We start from the raw sequence: 17321 nt of genomic DNA, 5'->3' as shown, positions 1-17321 counted from the left end.
GGTAGCTGAGCAAATTCAAGGACTCACGCCAGGCCTGCTTCTGTGTTTCTAAGCACGTGATTGGGAGAGTTTTGGGCCATGGTGTCTGCTTTTTCTGCATTATTAAGTCTTGTTACAGGTTAAGCCACAGAAATGACACAGTCAGGATCACCACAGGCAGGTGGACATGGCGGTATTGAAAGGTGTGAGCTGAACCAACAGAGCTTTGCAGCCTGTGCTGTTACATAAAAGCTAAATTTGCAACTGTGGTGTGAATAAATATATATTTTTCAAAAATACTTTGCACTTTGTGTAATGAATCCCTGTTTCTGTGTTTTCGACACGATAAGCTGACTTACTGTAAACAACTGCCTGGATTGTATAACCTTAGTATTTCCTGCATGCAGTAAAACAGCCTGGTGGTAAATGTGGGCCTGATATCTTCATAAACTGCATACTTGCCAGTCAAAACAAGGCCAACAGTCAACTGCTAATGCTGAAGTGCCCCTGAGCAAAGACTAGAGCTCTAATCTGCTCTGGCATTTCAAGTGAACACTAATTTGTTGTGGTTGTATCCACAGGTGACTAACAGCCTGACTGCTCAGACATTTATTGCCATATGAGAATAAATACAGTTTTTAAAAGTGTTTGTTTTTTCTGCTGTAGATGATACGATTCAGCTAGAAGCAGTTACATTTACAGTTTTCAAAGCCACCACTGCCAGAGCCCAAACAGACGCGATTTCTCTCTTTCACATTATCCATGGCAGGGCTTTGGTAGCTGAGTGCCAGCTCATTTAAACTAGCATGTGACTGAGGGTAACACAGGAACGCTTTCACTTCATGGTGGTAATGTGGGTTTTTTTTTTTCTTTTTTTGCTCTTTATAGTTTGACCTTTAGTGACATCACAGCCACATCACCACTGAAATGTGTTACAAAGTTTAGGGTGCTGTAACTGCTGCAACAGGAGGTTGACTCTGCAAACACACAACTTTAAAAGTTTCAAATGATGGCGATGGTGTGCGTGGGTGCAGGATCACGCTCTGGACCTCTTTGTTATATATGTAGATGTTGATATCAAACTACAGGAAGGAAGATTCAATTTAACACAAATCTTATAATTTATTTAAAGCTGAAAAAACGAGCTAAAAATCTCTGTGAACAGACTCCAGGCTGAACCGCAGTAAACTGTGGATGAAGGAGATATGCTGCAGTCCTCACAGGCTGCCACAAACTGACCGCCTCACTTTACCAAACCTGGATCTGCACAAGCCGGCCTAACATACTCTTATGTCTGCCCTAGATGAAGTGATCTACAATCATAACCCATTTTCCAAAATTAGCCTCACTCTCTCACCCTCCCTTTCACTAATATCTCACACACACAAACACACACCGATCACTGAAAGTCAACCTACGAGAGTAACTGTTGGGCCTGAAACCAAAAGAAAGCACATATCAGAAACACCATCTGACCGTTATTGCACTAATGAGCTTGTCTCATTTGTCCCTCGCGCAAATATTTTGAAAACAGACTCATTCTTAAGAGCGCCGATCTGGACTAATGATAGGAACCAGCCTCGATGCATTAATGTGGTTTGTTGTTTTGCTTACTTGCTCATGACAGCAGACAGCGCACACAGGAAACCCCTCTGTTTGCGTGCGCGTGTCTGTGTGTTTGTCACGCACACTACATACTGCCTCGTGTCCTAGAGTAACCCACAAACCCTTCCGACCCACTCTGTTCCCATCGAGCGCTCCGTTGCACGCATCCCACATTCTCACCTCCCCTGCACACGTGCACACACACACGCAAACTCTCCTCTTGATTTACTCCCACACTCAGAAGACGTCAAGGACTCATTTCCTCTCCCTTAGACTCCAACTCGCCCACCTTCACCCCCCATTTCTCGTCCACTTGGAGTCTTACCTGTTCTGTTGTTTGAGGGCGACTGCTGTTTTCTGGGAGGTTGTGGTGGAGAGTCCTCTAGCCTGAAGGGAAGGGACAGACACACACACACATAGTCACGAAAAAACTAAGGGAAAGATCTGTCATGTGTCAGTCTCACTTCTGTATTGTCAGAACTGCAATCTCACACTTTAAGAAGTACATGAGCCAGCATGTTGAAAGCTGCTGTACTGAATGGATCACCACAAAAGGCAAAGAGACATACACGGAGCCAGACTAGAAAGATTCACTCTGCCTGTTATCACAGTGAATAAGGTTACTGTTAAAATCTCACACCATGAGTTTGACAAAAGGATCAGTGCCAACAAAAATGGAAAAGGGTGAAAGAGGCAGGGTGGTACAGCAAACATCCTCCTTTAACTTCAGACACACATTAATTCAGCTATCCATATCCTGCAAAAACTGAAGGCATCTGCATCAGTCGGACTTAAATAAATCTCAATGACAAATTTGAAATCACTCATTGGTCCTTTAGGGAGGTGCTACCCACAAATCACCCATTCTGCACAGCTACAAACACACACATTCAATAAGTGCATCCCTACAGCCATTCTTATTCCATAAAACTTCCTGAACAGGCACTGCAGTGGTAGTTACAAATGGATGAAAGAACATTTAGAGCAAACTGGCACTGCAAACTTGTTGCTCTTTTATCTATAAGGCTTTAATTGTAGTCATATTTCTTTGTAATGGACAGGAAATTCTAGCGTAAGACTGAATTGATCTTCTCCCTAAAGAGAAGGCTTCTCCAGAATGTGTTAATGCTTTGTTTTACTCTTTATTCCAATCATATACCAGTGAAGAAGAAATATTTGCTGTCTGTTGCTGGATATTGCTGACAAAGTATTAACTGTGGAAAACTTGCAGGTCACAGTACATTAACTTCACCTCTTACAAACTCCTAAACTGCTTTCGATAGTCTTGAGGCCATGTTTCAGCGCTGGCAATCACTGGAAGAATACCAGCAGAATTTCCCATGGGCATTCAAGCTAAAATTTCCACACACACAGTACATGAGAGAGAGACATGCACACCCGCAAGTTTAAAGGGTATCCCAGTAGATGCCAAGAGGCGTGGGTTTTTCCTGTCACCAGGATAGCATCTGTGTCACAGCGAGGAGATTCAGACAAGCGCGTGACTCCTTTCGTTTTTTTTCCTCCCTCTCCCTTTTTCCATCTCCCTAATAACACACACACACACACACACACACACACACACACACACACACACACACCTCCTTGTGGAATTTCCTGCCTACCAAGCTGTTGATGCTTCTATTTATAACAGAAACCTTGGGCAGCACCGGCACTGACACCCTCGTCATCCAACTTGCCCCGTGGTAAACTCTGCTGAGCTGAACTGTTACAAAGTGCAGCGTCACCCTTTCCTTTCATTTCATAACTATTACTTCCCTTTTCATACATTTCTCCTCTCATTTCCCGTCATGTGCTTCACTCTGCACTCCCGTCTTCTCGTCTCACCTGGTTTTGAGCAAATCGCTCATCTTCTGCTCCAGGTCTATCCTTTTGCTTCGCTCCCTCTCGAGCTCCTGCCGCAGGGAGTCCACGCTGGTCTCTTCCCGCAGCTTCCTCAGTTCCTCCTCTGGAGAAAACAAAACAACACAAACACTGGAGGTCAGCAAATTTAATTCAATCTAATTTAAGTCAATTTTACTTATATTGCACCTTTATATTGTAAGGTAAAGACTACTGTAAAAGAGAAAAGACCCTAACAATGACACGACCCCCTATGAGCAAACTTGGTGACAGTGGAGAGGAAGAACTCCCTTTAAACAGGAAGAAACCTCCAGCAGAACCAGGCTTAGGGAGGAGTTGCCATCTAGTTGGGGGTGAGGGGAGGAAGACGGGACAAAAGACACAATGTGGAACTTATTATGTCATCTTTAATGGCTCATCCTGATCCCTGACCCTGGTACTGCCAGAGGTTTCTTCCTGTTAAAAGGCACTTTTTCCTTCCCACTGTCGCCAAGTTTGTCGCCAGAGGGTCATCTGATATATTGTATGTGCTTTACTTTAAAATATAAAAGATGCTATATCAATAATATTTAATTTTTCTTAAATGATGAGATTCATACTCTCACATGCTCAGGGTCACAAAAAGGCACATAAGAAGCAAGATTTAAATTTATGTGCAATGCCATTTTCAATAAAAGAATTCAATTAAATTAAAAAAAAAATTGCTGTGCTTAAAGATACTTTTCCCTGAAAAAACTGCCTCTGCTGAGTCGTGAATTTCTCATTTTATCCCTCCCGTTTATAGCCTATAACCTTCACCTCTCCTCCTCACTTCCTCCTTGTCAATCATGTGATGGCTTCAATTGGTTTCAGGTAACGGGACTTTCAAAGCCTGGGGTGCAAAATCAGCACTGTCTCACACTCTATTGCCCCTGAATAAAGTAGCACATGAATATTGGAGAAGAGAAGGCCAGAAATGTGTGCACGTGCACCCGTCAATCAGTACCCACTGACCCATTAGATGCTCGAATAAGCAATCGCAAAAATCAAAAGGACAGATCGAGTCCGCCTTAAAGAGAAATATTTCTGATTATCAGCAAAGGCTCTTTGAGGACAATCATGCCCTGCTGTAGCACCACTTCCATTGTGAACACCACAAATTGGTGTCTCAGTTAAAAACAAGAGAAACATCACCTGAAACAGGTGCAACATGTTCTTGAAGTAGCAAAGTGCTGAAAGTAAAGAAAGCAATGAAAGCAGCGCAACTTCCCAATCACCCACTTTTCTCAGAACATCGCACATCCGAGGAGAGGATTCAGATTACAAGACTGTAGCTGCCACTTTCTCTTTCTCATCACCCAGCCTCATAGCTCACTCTAGTCCTTTATTACATCCCATTAACACTAATAAAACATTCATTGGCAGAACCTCCTGCAGCTACAGTGCTGGCTTCAACCTGGGGTGCTGCCTCTGACAGAGGACATACATCCAGTATAATGCGTCTGCCTCAGATTCTTCTTTGGCATTTCTAGTTTACTCAGAGCAGTTCGGGAAAATTTGGCTCTCTTTGAAGTCTTCCTTTTGAAAATCCTCTGCAGTGGTGCATTAAAGAAGAAAAACAAACCATCATTTTATCTCTTACTTCACAAAATGCAAAATGACTCCTTTCATACATTCAACAGTGGCTGTATCTCTCCTCCCATTGGCACAGCATTCAAATATGCATGAAAACGTGCCTCTGTGTACATAACAGTAAGCAAAACACAGGCCAAAGGTCGCAATGGGCTAAGCTGCTTAATGGTTGCCCTGTGCCATAAGATCTGCAGCCAACTTTAAACCTATTACATTAAAAGACTAGCAGCAGCAGCGGGTATGATACAAGCAGTAGTTTAGCTTTGGGTTTAGTGTAACATAAGCAAAATCACAGAAAAGGAATTCATAATGACAATACTCTGAAAACAACCTGCATTAACTTTTGGTGAGGAGGAGCCACAAGTGGTAAACAAGCTGGAAACATGAAGACTTGAAGCAGCATCTGTGATCACCTGGAGCAGTGTCTGACACATTAGGCCTGCTTTGGTTTCTACCACAATATCTGCATTATTTCCACAACACTGATGAGCAGTTCTAAGGCTTGATGAAACTGCTGAAGGACCTTAAAGTCAAGTAACATAATAACTAAACCAACCACAGGATCTCTTTCTTAATAAGATGACTTGGGTGGTTTTCACCGCTTTTTACCACTAACGCCCACTCGTACGCTGCCACTCATTTTCTACTGACCTTGTACACTTTGCAACCCCACCGCACAACCACTCCCTGCACCCCACCCCCAATTTCTTTCTCCCATGCTCCACTCCTTCCCGTGCATGTATTCCCTCTCTGTAGTTTCCTTCCACATTGTCCATAATCTTCAAAACACCAGAAATAGAGATGCTGCAGAGTCCATAACACTGCACTGGAAGTGGGGCCACAAGTGTGTGATACAGCACAGCTTGGCACAGTACGCTATGTGTGTCAGACGAGGAAGGATAGAGTACAATCTGTTTTTTTCTGTTCCACAGAGGCCCTCTACATCAGATAGCATATTAATAATACTGTCAACATGCCTGTTCTGCACCTAAAATTGGATTGCTGACTTCTATATATAAATCTTCATCCTGGGTTGCCACATCACAGGGTCTCTTCAGCCATTATGAAAGCTAGTAACTAGACCATTTATGTGTAACGCAGACAGGGGATTAGCTAAATGCCATGCCAAGAGATGTCACTTTTAATCGTGCTGACCTTCTGTTCTTTGCAGACTTTGAATGAAACCATAATATCTGTAGGGGAAAAAGAAAAGCTACAAAAACATCACTATGAACTTTACACATGATACATTATTTTATAAGGAAGGTTTGGATGCTGAGGGCAGATTATGGAAATGATGGAGGTTCTGCACTGCTTAACGGTGTTTTATTTGTACCAGGTTAAAAGGAATCGTTATGCACATTTTTAATTGTACTCGAGTAGCGCTGCATGACTCACACTTCAAAGTAATCCTTAACCATTTCATATTGGGCCTTAATGCAGCACTTCAATCCCCTCTTACTTTAAGTCTACTCTCGCTTCAGGCCGGCTTTCTTCCAATTGGCTGCCCCTCTTAAACAAAAGGTAGGCGGGACTTCTGTGCCCTGTATCCAGATTTGTGTTACGCAGACACATAGCAGTTTCTTTTTTGATAATTGGAGTTAAAAAGCCGAAATAAAACTCAAAATGTTTGTATTCCTGAATGCTGATGAGGATTTGTGAGAATAATAACCACTATACAGAAATTTTCAAAATCAAAGCATACATGTAATTTTTTCTTCTTATCTCATCACACCATTATTAGAGCTAGTAGAGCAGAAACCTATACAATGATTTTTTTATGGTCCTGATCCACTACTGAGGTAGAGATGCTATATTTAGCTGGACAGATGAGTCCTGGTTCCCAACTTGCTAATGTGACAAAAACGTACCTCATCTGGTTAAAACTTCTTTGATAAACTGAGGTAAAATCAAATCATTCACACTTGCATGTAATCTTTAAATACCTCCATGGATTCAGCAATTTAAAAAGTAAAGTTTAGAGCACCTTACAGACTTCAGAACACTTTTAAAACATGTTGGCTCGTGCTAGTCATGTCCGGCTTATATTCCAAAGATGGCAAACTTACTGAGGTTGAGGTTACTTTTATGGCTTTTGAAATTATCGACAGCTCCACTGAAAAGCAGCTCAAAGCTGTCAAAGGTGCAGTCCTCCATCCTGCACAAGGCCATGCGCCTCTGCAATCGACCGGTCCCTGGGACGCTGCTGCAGGAACGGGACGGCAGAGTGGCCGCTTTGGGTCGGTCTTGAAGTCCAGCCATGGCTGCAGGTTGTTTTAGTCCAGCCCGGAGAGTTAACCCCCCCCACTCTGACCTCAAAACTCCTCCAAGGCCCGTAAAAGTTTAGCTACAGGTCCCATGTTTACATGTCCCATCCAGAGATCAGGGATTTCTCCAAACTGAGTTATCGCAAGCAGCACAACGGACTGTTGTGACAGGCCTCCACACAGTGTGATGAGCAGCGATCAGAGCTGGTCTGCATGTGTCAGACTCTGGGTGACAAGAGAAGGGGGGCAGTGGAGGTAAAGAGAGGCGGAGCTTTGCTCGGCGGCCAGCAGACTAAGAGGGCCTGGAATCTGAGATTTCTCAGCAGACTAGAGCTGTCTCACTCACTCACTCACACACGCACGCACGCACGCACGTTCATCTGTCAGCAGCCTTATATGACCCATGTGGATGAGGATGTGTTGCGTTTGTGTTTTTGGTTTAAGCAGGTGTGTAAAGAAGCATGTGTGGGAATAGAAAAGTCTGCACGCGTACTGTACGCACTGGACATTGCAAACCGCTTTTCATTTACGCAGGCAAAGTTTTTTAAGTCCTCAAAGGAAAAGTACTGTGTGAGTTTTTCAATCCAGGCCAGAGACAATAGCTCCTTTCATGAAAGGAGTGGGGGCATGGGGTGGGGGAGTTCGGAGAATAAGAGACAGAGCGGGAGAGAGAGGGAAAATCAGCTGCTTCGCACTGGCCTCTCACTGTTCCCATTCACCGCCGTATTTTCCACAACACTCTTTTACTAGAACATAAAGGAAGGTCGATTTTTGTGGCCTCCAGCCGATCTGCAGATGTTAACAGGCTATTCAAGCTTCTGGCTAAGGAAAAAGAGAAGGGGAAACCACGGCACAGACATCCAAAATGAAACTAGCAACTAACAGGAACACGTGATTTCTCTATTCCCCACTTCTGTATGAGAAAAGATGGCAACAGAGCTGGATGATTCACCTTTGTCTCAAATGAAGCCTTTTTGCACATAAAAGGGCTGATCATATATAAATTATAAATACCGATTTACTTCACCATATGATATATGATCATATCATTAAGTACAGAGAACATTTCTGTATGAGTAACAGCATTGCATTCCCAAACATGTATATGTATAAAAGACATCCAAATATAAAGCTGTAGTTGGACCGAACTGTTTCCTCTCCCTCTCCTTGGCCGCCTTCCACTCTGGCCTTGATGTTTGTGGATAACCTAGATTGGACTTGCTTGGTGTCCTCACTTTATCCCCCCTCTACAACACAGGTCGACTTCACGGCTAAATCTCAGACTTCACAGTTCTTCCTGCAACATCAAAAACAACTCCGATGTCTTTCTCGTCTCATGCCGTGTTTGTCGACCTCTTGTTTACGTGATGCCGAGCCAAACTCCTTGACAGGCAGCGTGTGTGGGAGTTAAAGTGTGTCTGTGTTCTTTCTAAATGTATGTGTGATTGCTATTGGTCATTTGTGTGAGACTCATATTTACATAGGGGAGGGGGGGGGGGGGAGAGAGAAAAACATGAGTGTGTAATAAATAACCTAGATGAGCAATGTTCAATAATCCGATTTTGTGTCAGCAGGGAGGATACATTTCTCCTGTTTAGGGAATCTAAATCACATCACAGATTTCATTACATCAGATATCTGGTAAAGATTACAGTTTCCCCTGTAAGCAAAGGAAATCGAGTGTTTTCAGGGCAACTGTAAGGAAAACAATTCCCACGGGGTTTGAGAAATGCCATGCGATGAACTCGGAGGATTGTGCAGAACCCCATTTCCTCTGTTAACAGATGCTGCTAGTCATTTAGCTACTGCACACTTCCATGTCTCACTCAAAGAGCATTCTAACAGGACACACACAGTACTCGTTGGTAACCATGCTGCTTTGACAAAGCAGTGAGTCGGCTCATTTCTACTCTGTGAACTTTTCTACCCACATGGCCAACTGTTGCATTCTCACACGCTTCCCTGCAGCTAATGAAAGATGACTAAACAAACTGATGATGATGAGGATAACTGTATTCATATTTAACCAATATATAGATCCTTACTTTCTTTAATTTCTAAATGTGAGAAGATCATCTAAATGTCCATTCCAAACTGTACCGACACAGAGATTATACTTAAAGGCCTCTTCACAAAACTCCCAAATATAGAAACCATCTGCCTCTGCAATGTCCAGACCCCTTCAATGCCAGTGACTTTATTTCCTGTAAAGAGCTCACGTATGATGGAACCGACAGGTCCCGTGAAAAATGTCTTCATTATCATGCAGCGTGTACTGAAGCTGCCCATTAGATGGAGAATAAATCCTTGTCATGCAGCAAATACTATGGCTGCTTATTTAGAAAGACAATGAATCATCATCACAGCAAAAGAAATGAGTGATTAGGCAAAGACCTGCAAGATACTCCATCACTTGCATAATTTTCCCAAAGAAGGCTAAACCAAGACTTTTTAATAACTTCCATTTTTCTCTGTATAACAGGTCTCCACAATTACAATACACTCCTCATTATTAAAATCCATTCCTTACAAGTTTTTCCCTCTAAATGAACACTCTAAAAAGACGGATCGCCTATTTCCCACTTTTTTGCCTTTAAACACCCTCTACACATCCTAGTCTATATAATAACCATTTGCAAACTTAACTTGCAGTTTATCAGCTGCTTTGTGATTTAAAACTAGAAAAAAAGAAGCTGTTTTGCATCAGGCATCAGACTGAATTCCCACCTAAAACATTAAAGTGAAAATATCAGCTGCAACAGTTTATTACAGTTTCAATAAACCAATTTAACTACATTTTATTTATATAGTGCCAAATCACGACTATGTAGTGTATTTTATTACTACCTACTACTATTGCAGTTTACTTGTATTTGCTTAATTGTTTACTAAATGTTTGAGGTGTGAAATAAACCGCAATGGAGTTTGAAAAAAAAATGGGTGTGTGTGCTTGGAGGATGTGTTTATGCGCCAGGGTTTTGGTGGTGGAGGGGCGCGAGGATTTTCTTGTAAAACAAAGGGGGGCCTAGCAAAAAAAGTTTGGGAACCACTGCTTTAACTAATAATCTAAAGCGCCTTGAGGGGACTCTTGTTTTGATTTGGTGCTATATAAATAAAATTGAACTGAACTAATATGAAAACGATTGGTTGCAGTTGAGGGGAGAGAGACATGACAAAAGACATGCTGCCCAATAAAGTGGTTGTAATTATTCACAGCTTGTCTGAGTTCAAGCTGCTTTTTCTGTGTTTTTCCCTTAAAGAATAGCAAAGTGACTTGAGCCAAGGCCCCTCTGTGAAAAATGGTTGCTGGTCCACTTTCTATGGTCTGCTGCCAACACTGTCTATTCATTTGGATTTATTATAGTTGGAAAATTGCATTCCCATAACAGTTGCATAACCTAAGCTCAACTATAAGAATTTTAGACTGACTCAAGCCTGATTAAAATAGAAACAAATTTAAATGGAGGTTAAAGTAAAATCTCACTTCAGTTCTCACTGAAAAACTTGTACTGACCACATCCCCCGAACCGCTCAGTCATCCGCTTACACCCATTTAGCCTGCTGCTTTTGTTTTCTAGCTAACAGATTATCTTTTTGATGTCCATCTCTCCACAGTTCACAGGATTCATTGTGGAACAAAAATTAATGCTTAGATTTTAGTACAACTGGCAACACATGATCACCTAATGATCACCCGAGTTCACCCGAACTGTGCCAGATCTCCAAGTGTTGATTGTGTTCATCTGGACGTAGCGTTTTATGGGAGAAACGTTTCGTCACTCATTCAAGTGACTTCTTCAGTCTCTGCTAGTGGTGCAACGGATCAAAAATCTCACGGTTCGGATCGGATCACGGTTTTAAGTCACTGATCGGATCAATTTTCGGATCAGCAAAAATAGAAAAAGACAAAAATTCAACTCGCCATTTACTTATTTAAGTATTTTTTGCCTATTAAAAAACATTCAACTGAAGACTCATTCCACGCACTTATATAAAAACAAATTAAGGTGCAATATGGACATTATGGACCATGCTTGGCATTCTCTGCATCCTCTGCACACGGCTATAAACAACCAGAGGAGTCTGTTCAGTGAGAGGTTGCTTCTCCCAAAGTCAAGGACCAGCAGACTTAAAAAGTCCTTTGTCCCACACACCATCAAACTGTTTAACTCCTCACTGGAGGGGAGAGGGAGGGGAAACGGGGACAAAGGAGGGGGGAACAAGTAAGCTGTAGTGCCTTTTCACTGTGCAATAGTTTTTGTTAATATCCAACGGTGTAATAGACTCACAATACTTGAAATGTGCCGTTCCCTTGTATTCTTATTCCTATTTATTCTATTTATCCCTTTTGTATTCTCTGTATTTATATATGTGTATATATGGTATATTTCTGCTCACATTCTGCAACTTCTGTTGGTGCTGTGCTACTGGAAACTGAATTTCCCAGAGGAACCCACCCGAGGGATAAATAAAGTTTCATCTAATCTAATGTAAACTATAGGGCAGTGCAGGGCTTTGTATCTACCACTCCGCTGTGATATAACGAGCGGTCACGGTCACGTGGCTTTCCGTTTACCTGGAGGTCCACCCATTTGTAGTTGGGCAACAGAAGATGCCTGGGACAGTTCAGCCATAACTTTAAACTTCTCCTGCTCATACATGCTTGGAACGATCTTGTCACACTGAAGTGGACGCGCAACGAGATATCATAGCGTGGCTCAAGCACGTTCATCACAGTTTAAACCCCTTGTTTTGCACAACGGAATACGGCCTCCCGTCTGCAGCTAAACACCCCAATAGCTTTTGTAATAGCTTTAGCCCGGTCAGATTGGGCAGCAAAGGGCTGCTTTAATGCCGCAAACTCCTCTGCTCCGCCACTTGGGCCGCTAGCGCTGACCATAACTACCGCTTGACAGACCCACCACGCGCACCATACACATACTTTTTTTTTTCTTTTTCGAATCTTCGGATCACGTGCGTACCGAACCGTGGAGTGGGATCGGTTCGGATTTCGGATCAACCGACATCCGTTGCACCACTAGTCTCAGCTGACTGCAGGTTTCCCCAATCTTATAAACAGTACATTTGCATAATGACTGAAACCAGCCCAGTGAAGGAACAATGGGCTGGGAGGTCAGTTCTTTGATCATTAATATGCAAATTGTCATGACCATTGATCAACAACCACTGATCAAAGCCCACTGATCAATGGCCATGAGTACCATTCACAGACAGTTGGGGAATGCAATCACAGAATTGTAAGATGGCGAAAGATGTACCCTTAGGCCCCCTCCTCGATTCAGAGATGGTCTTTCCCTTTTCACGTAAATGGTCTCCTTGACTCCGCGCTCAAACCAGCGTTCCTCCCTGTCCAGGATGTGTACATCCTCATTATTGAAAGAGTGTCCACTGGCCTGTAGGTGTAAATAGACTGCAGAGTCCTGGCCTGACGAGGTAGCTCTTCTATGTTGTGCCATCCGCTTCGCCAGAGGTTGTTTGGTTTCCCCGATGTATAAATCCCGGCAATCCTACACTATGTTACTCTGTTTGTGTCAGGGGACCCGATCCTTGGGGTGGACCAATTTTTGGTGCAGCGTGTTTTGGGGTTTAAAAGTCACAGAGACCCGGTGTTTAGAAAAAATGTGTCTCAACTGCTCTGTGCCAGATCGTATTTTCATTTTCGAGCGCCTCGCCATTTTTGCAAGAATCCCTCCTCCTAGATTACTGGTTAGATTTGAGTGAAACAACACTGTCCTGATGTGACTGTTTGCATGTCTGCTTGACTTCCCGATGAATTTTAATTCTCACAGTGACTCCATGATCTAGTGGTTAAAACAGTCACTTTAGATGCAAGATATCAGCAATTCGAGAGCAGGAGGAGACCCATATCCAGCCTCAGGGGAATCAAAAGCTAGTGTACTCCTAGTGCTGGTCCCAAGCCCCGATAAATAGCAGAGTTACATCAGGAAGGGCATCTGGTTTAAAATTTGTTCCAAATCAAACGTGGATCCATACACTGTGGTGACCCCGTGGGAAACCTCATAGCCATCCAGCCAACTAAGGACAACTTTTTTTTCTGCACTTCACACATTACAACATGTGAACTGTAATGTAAAGACCTCCTTTACTGTGTTTTCAGCTCTTTTCCACCTGTGAAAGGTTGAAATTGTTTAAACAATATTTGCTTTGCTGATATACTCCTATTATTTCAGAGGGCCAATATGTGCTTGTATTATATTCATATTTAGCCAATATATAGATCCTTACTTTCTTTAATTTCTAAATGTCTGCTAGTAGCAACACTTCCTGTGACGCAGCTGGGATGTACTTGCTATTCCATGAAGCCCTTCCGATGGTTTTACTGCAGAGAAAATTCCAGCATTTATAGTCTGAATTCTCTGATTCTATTAGTGCTCACTTGTTCAGCTGTCTGTGTGTGTGTGTGTGTCTCTCTGCCCAGTTAGAAGTAGGGCAGCAGCTAGGACACTGTATCGACCAGCCAGTCACTGCAGAGCTCAAAGCGTGGCCTGTTCCCCTGCGGTGACCTTCAATATGCGACCTCACACAGGATAACCGCACTGTCGCTCTCTCTCTCTTGCACCCACCCCTAATCCTTTACAACTGGTTGGAACTAGCAGTGGTAAAACCAATAGACCCCAATTAAGGGAAGGCCTGTCTATAACTGTGCAATGTGAGAATATAGCTGTACTTTAGCCTACCAGAACAAGGGCCAATGTTTTCAGAAGAGAGATCCACACATTGGTGTGGGTAATTCATTTGGCTAGCAGATTTCTATTTCTATATATGTGTTTTAATTTGCCATTCTTTTATTAGCTCCGAGTACAAATGATGCCTTTTGTGATGTAAAATCTGGTAGGAAAAAAATAGAAACATCAACAAGTCAAGAATAAAAAGTAGGGAGAAGAGAAAAACAAAAAGGGGAAATAAGGGCAAAGAGAGGCCGGTATGAGTAAAAAAGAACACGAATAATAGTGAGACAGAACCAAGAGGAATGAGAGAAAGGAAAGCAGTGAAAGCCTAGGAAATTAAGCCGGCTCATATAACGACATGAGGTGATTTCCACTAGCACTAACCTCTACCATTTATCACTTGTGGGAGGGTCAGTACAGCTCAGTTCTTTTACCCACAGGACAGACTCTAGCTGATATATCCCCTCTGCTTCCACATCTATTCCCATGATAATCACTGAACTCTCACAGTGTTATCACTCAAACAAACTGTTCTCTTTGTGCTCATCTTTGTGTGCGGCATGTTCAGACACTACACAAAAAAACAACAACAAAAAAAAAAACCCACACCAGCATATATTCCTGCTTTGGTCACTGCAGGGATGATGTTACGACAGAGTGCAGCTGTACAATATAGTTTTCCTGCACTGAGTACTATTGTGTAATAACTCAAAAAAATAGTGTATAGCTTTGGTTTTCCACGTAGCGGATCCTCCATCAAATAGATGCGGTGATCTTAAAGTATGGTCATAATATAAATCTATACCTTGTGGACAATCTCTAGACTTTCAATTACAATTTTTAAAAAAATACCACTGTAAGAAAATGTTATTTGATATTCTCTTGCTTATAGCAAAGCATTCCTATGGCCAGTGGTGCTTCCAGAAGTTTTTCATAGGGGTGGCCATATGGGGGCCACTAATATTGGAGTGGCACAACAAACACCGCAAATTTTTGGTGATGGCCATTGCCCCCCCTCGGCCCCCCAATTGGTGACACCCCTGCCTATGGCTTGCTTTAAACCCAGTCTCTTTCACTGATAATTGTGCCTTCACAGACGTTACCAATGCCATGAGCACTGATCCACCACCCATACCATCAACTATGCAGCCTACACCAGCGGTCCCCAACCTTTTTTGCGCCATGGACCGGTTTATGTCCGACAACATTTTTCACGGACCGGCCGTTAAAGGTGACGTGGATAAATACAACAAAATAAAACCAGTACCAGTACCCAAAAAAAGAAGATTTATTCATAACACACAGGAAAAGACCCAGGGAAACCAAGTTAACGATAAAAACGATAAAAAATAAATAAATAAATAAATAAATAATGATAAAAACCCCGAAAACCATAAATTTCACACCTGAGCCTCAACTCTCGTGGCCCGGTACCAAACAACTCACAGATCGGTACTGGTCCATGGCCCGGGGGTTGTGGACCGCTGGCCTACACTGTACAGGTTAAAACAAGCAGCACAATCCCTCTCCTGCTTAGCCCAGAGGAGGCATTGTCAATACCAACATCCATGACAACTTTCCCAGTGATTCTGTGGCCATGCCCAGTTTCTTGTAAAAGGTGCACCAAATTCAGTCATTTTGCTTCAGTCATATCGCTTATCTGCATGCGAGTCACAGAGGCAGCATTAAAAAAAAACAAAAACAAACACACAAAAAAAGAACCCACACAGCATCCAATAATCACTTAAACCTAAAGCCTTAGCTACACAGGCCTACAGGTTAGTCGGTGACCCCCTGGCTCATCGCTTGGAAAACAAATATGTATTTGCCAACCAGGTGGAGAGTGGTTGCTGGAGGTTGGTGGCTGCCAATTGCTTTAGCCACTGGCAAAATGCTAAGGTAACCTATAGTTTGTATGGAATACAGCAAAGTAAAACTTTGAAAGTGAACAGTCTTTATTTATGGTTTGTGTGCCACTCTTCACTTTCACAAATAGTTAGCAAGTGTTGTCATCTTCCATACCAACTATATGTAGTTGCAAGGAGGCTTCTGGTCCACTACTGACTCTTTGTGACCATTTTCACCTAAAGACAACACCTCGAGCAATCACCCCGCAACTGATCATGGAATCCTCATTTGTCCTTAGTGACTAGTGGTTGCCAACTGGTCTCTAGGCCTTTTGTTGCTGACTTCTACTTAGACAATATTTACCCAAATTTTCACTTTTCACTGGTTTTTAAATCATACTATGGTATAAACAGGTACAAACACACAGGGGAGCAGCAGTATCAACATGTCCTCCACTGTTTGTCAGCACTTCTACAAGTAGGATGTGATGCTGGGTCAAAGCAGCAAAAACACTCTGGTGGACATGCACTCCCATGCTAACACAGTGCTGAGATCTTCAAAGCACAAGCATTCAGTAACTATAGAAACCTGACTTAACAGCAAACAACAGAAACATTTATTGTTACTGGCTACAAAGCTAATTGGAGGCAGTGAATTATGAGCAGCACTGCTTAACTGATGAAAACATCTATTTAAAAACAACAACAAAACAGAGCACTGTCCCATAAAGCTAATCTGATAGCTTACTGTTAGGTATGTGTGCATGAATCGGAACTACATGAGATAGAGGGAATAAATTGGGATCTGTCTGAAGACAAAGAGGAGAACTAAAGGAAAAGACCAGAGTTAATAGAGAAAAAGGGCGTCTTGACGCTCTGTTCCGAGTAAGTGTGTGTGTGTTCGCGCGCGCACGCATTATGGTCTTTTTTTGTTTTCTTTTTTTTCTTTTTTGAATGTGATCTCACGTCCGGAAGCATGATTACAAATTAACCAAGTTAGTGTCCTCAGAATAGCGCGGGCCAATCACAACAAATGCCAAGGGAAAAGGCATGGACCATTCCATCCACGCACACGGCATCTGGAATGGAAACTCATGCCTCCTGTACAGGAAGGAGACAATCTACTTCAACAGTGTTTGTTTTAGTATACAGCGTGGGCTCCCGTTTTATTTTTGGCACGCAAGAGAAAGATATCACAGAGAGAGAGAGAGAGAGGGAAAAAAAAACCACCCACACTCAGATAGCTCTGAATGCTAAAGAGATTCAAGGAGAGCAAATAATTTCTTGGGTTAAATGCTGAGCCAATTTTCTTCTTTCCCTGCAGTCGAAGAAGCTACACTGAATTTAAGACAGAAATGGAAGCTAAAATGAGTCCAAAAGCTAACATGTTATTCATATTTTACATTTTTACATGTTGGTCTCATCACAAAAATGTGCTTGCT

At 42.5% G+C, this 17321-nt stretch overlaps 1 protein-coding gene across 8 annotated transcripts in view; it reads right to left on the bottom strand.

Moving 5' to 3' along the window:
• The window catches only part of gramd4a (GRAM domain containing 4a), a 53990-nt gene that overhangs the window by 15146 nt on the left and 21523 nt on the right, over positions 1 to 17321 (bottom strand). For 7 of the 8 annotated variants that reach the window (XM_063500903.1, XM_063500904.1, XM_063500907.1 and 4 more), the window contains exons 4-5: positions 3430 to 3550; positions 1910 to 1971 (exon numbers count right to left, since the gene is read on the bottom strand). In XM_063500903.1, the coding sequence (XP_063356973.1) occupies positions 1910 to 1971; positions 3430 to 3550 (183 nt within the window). Of the gene's footprint in view, positions 1 to 1909; positions 1972 to 3429; positions 3551 to 7124; positions 7503 to 17321 lie in introns of those variants that run through there. The other variant, XM_063500911.1, reaches the window with a different exon arrangement.

Source organism: Pelmatolapia mariae, linkage group LG17 (genome assembly GCF_036321145.2).
Source record: "Pelmatolapia mariae isolate MD_Pm_ZW linkage group LG17, Pm_UMD_F_2, whole genome shotgun sequence".
NCBI classification, from domain to species: Eukaryota; Metazoa; Chordata; class Actinopteri; order Cichliformes; family Cichlidae; genus Pelmatolapia; species Pelmatolapia mariae.
This window is presented reverse-complemented; position numbering and strand designations above follow the sequence as displayed.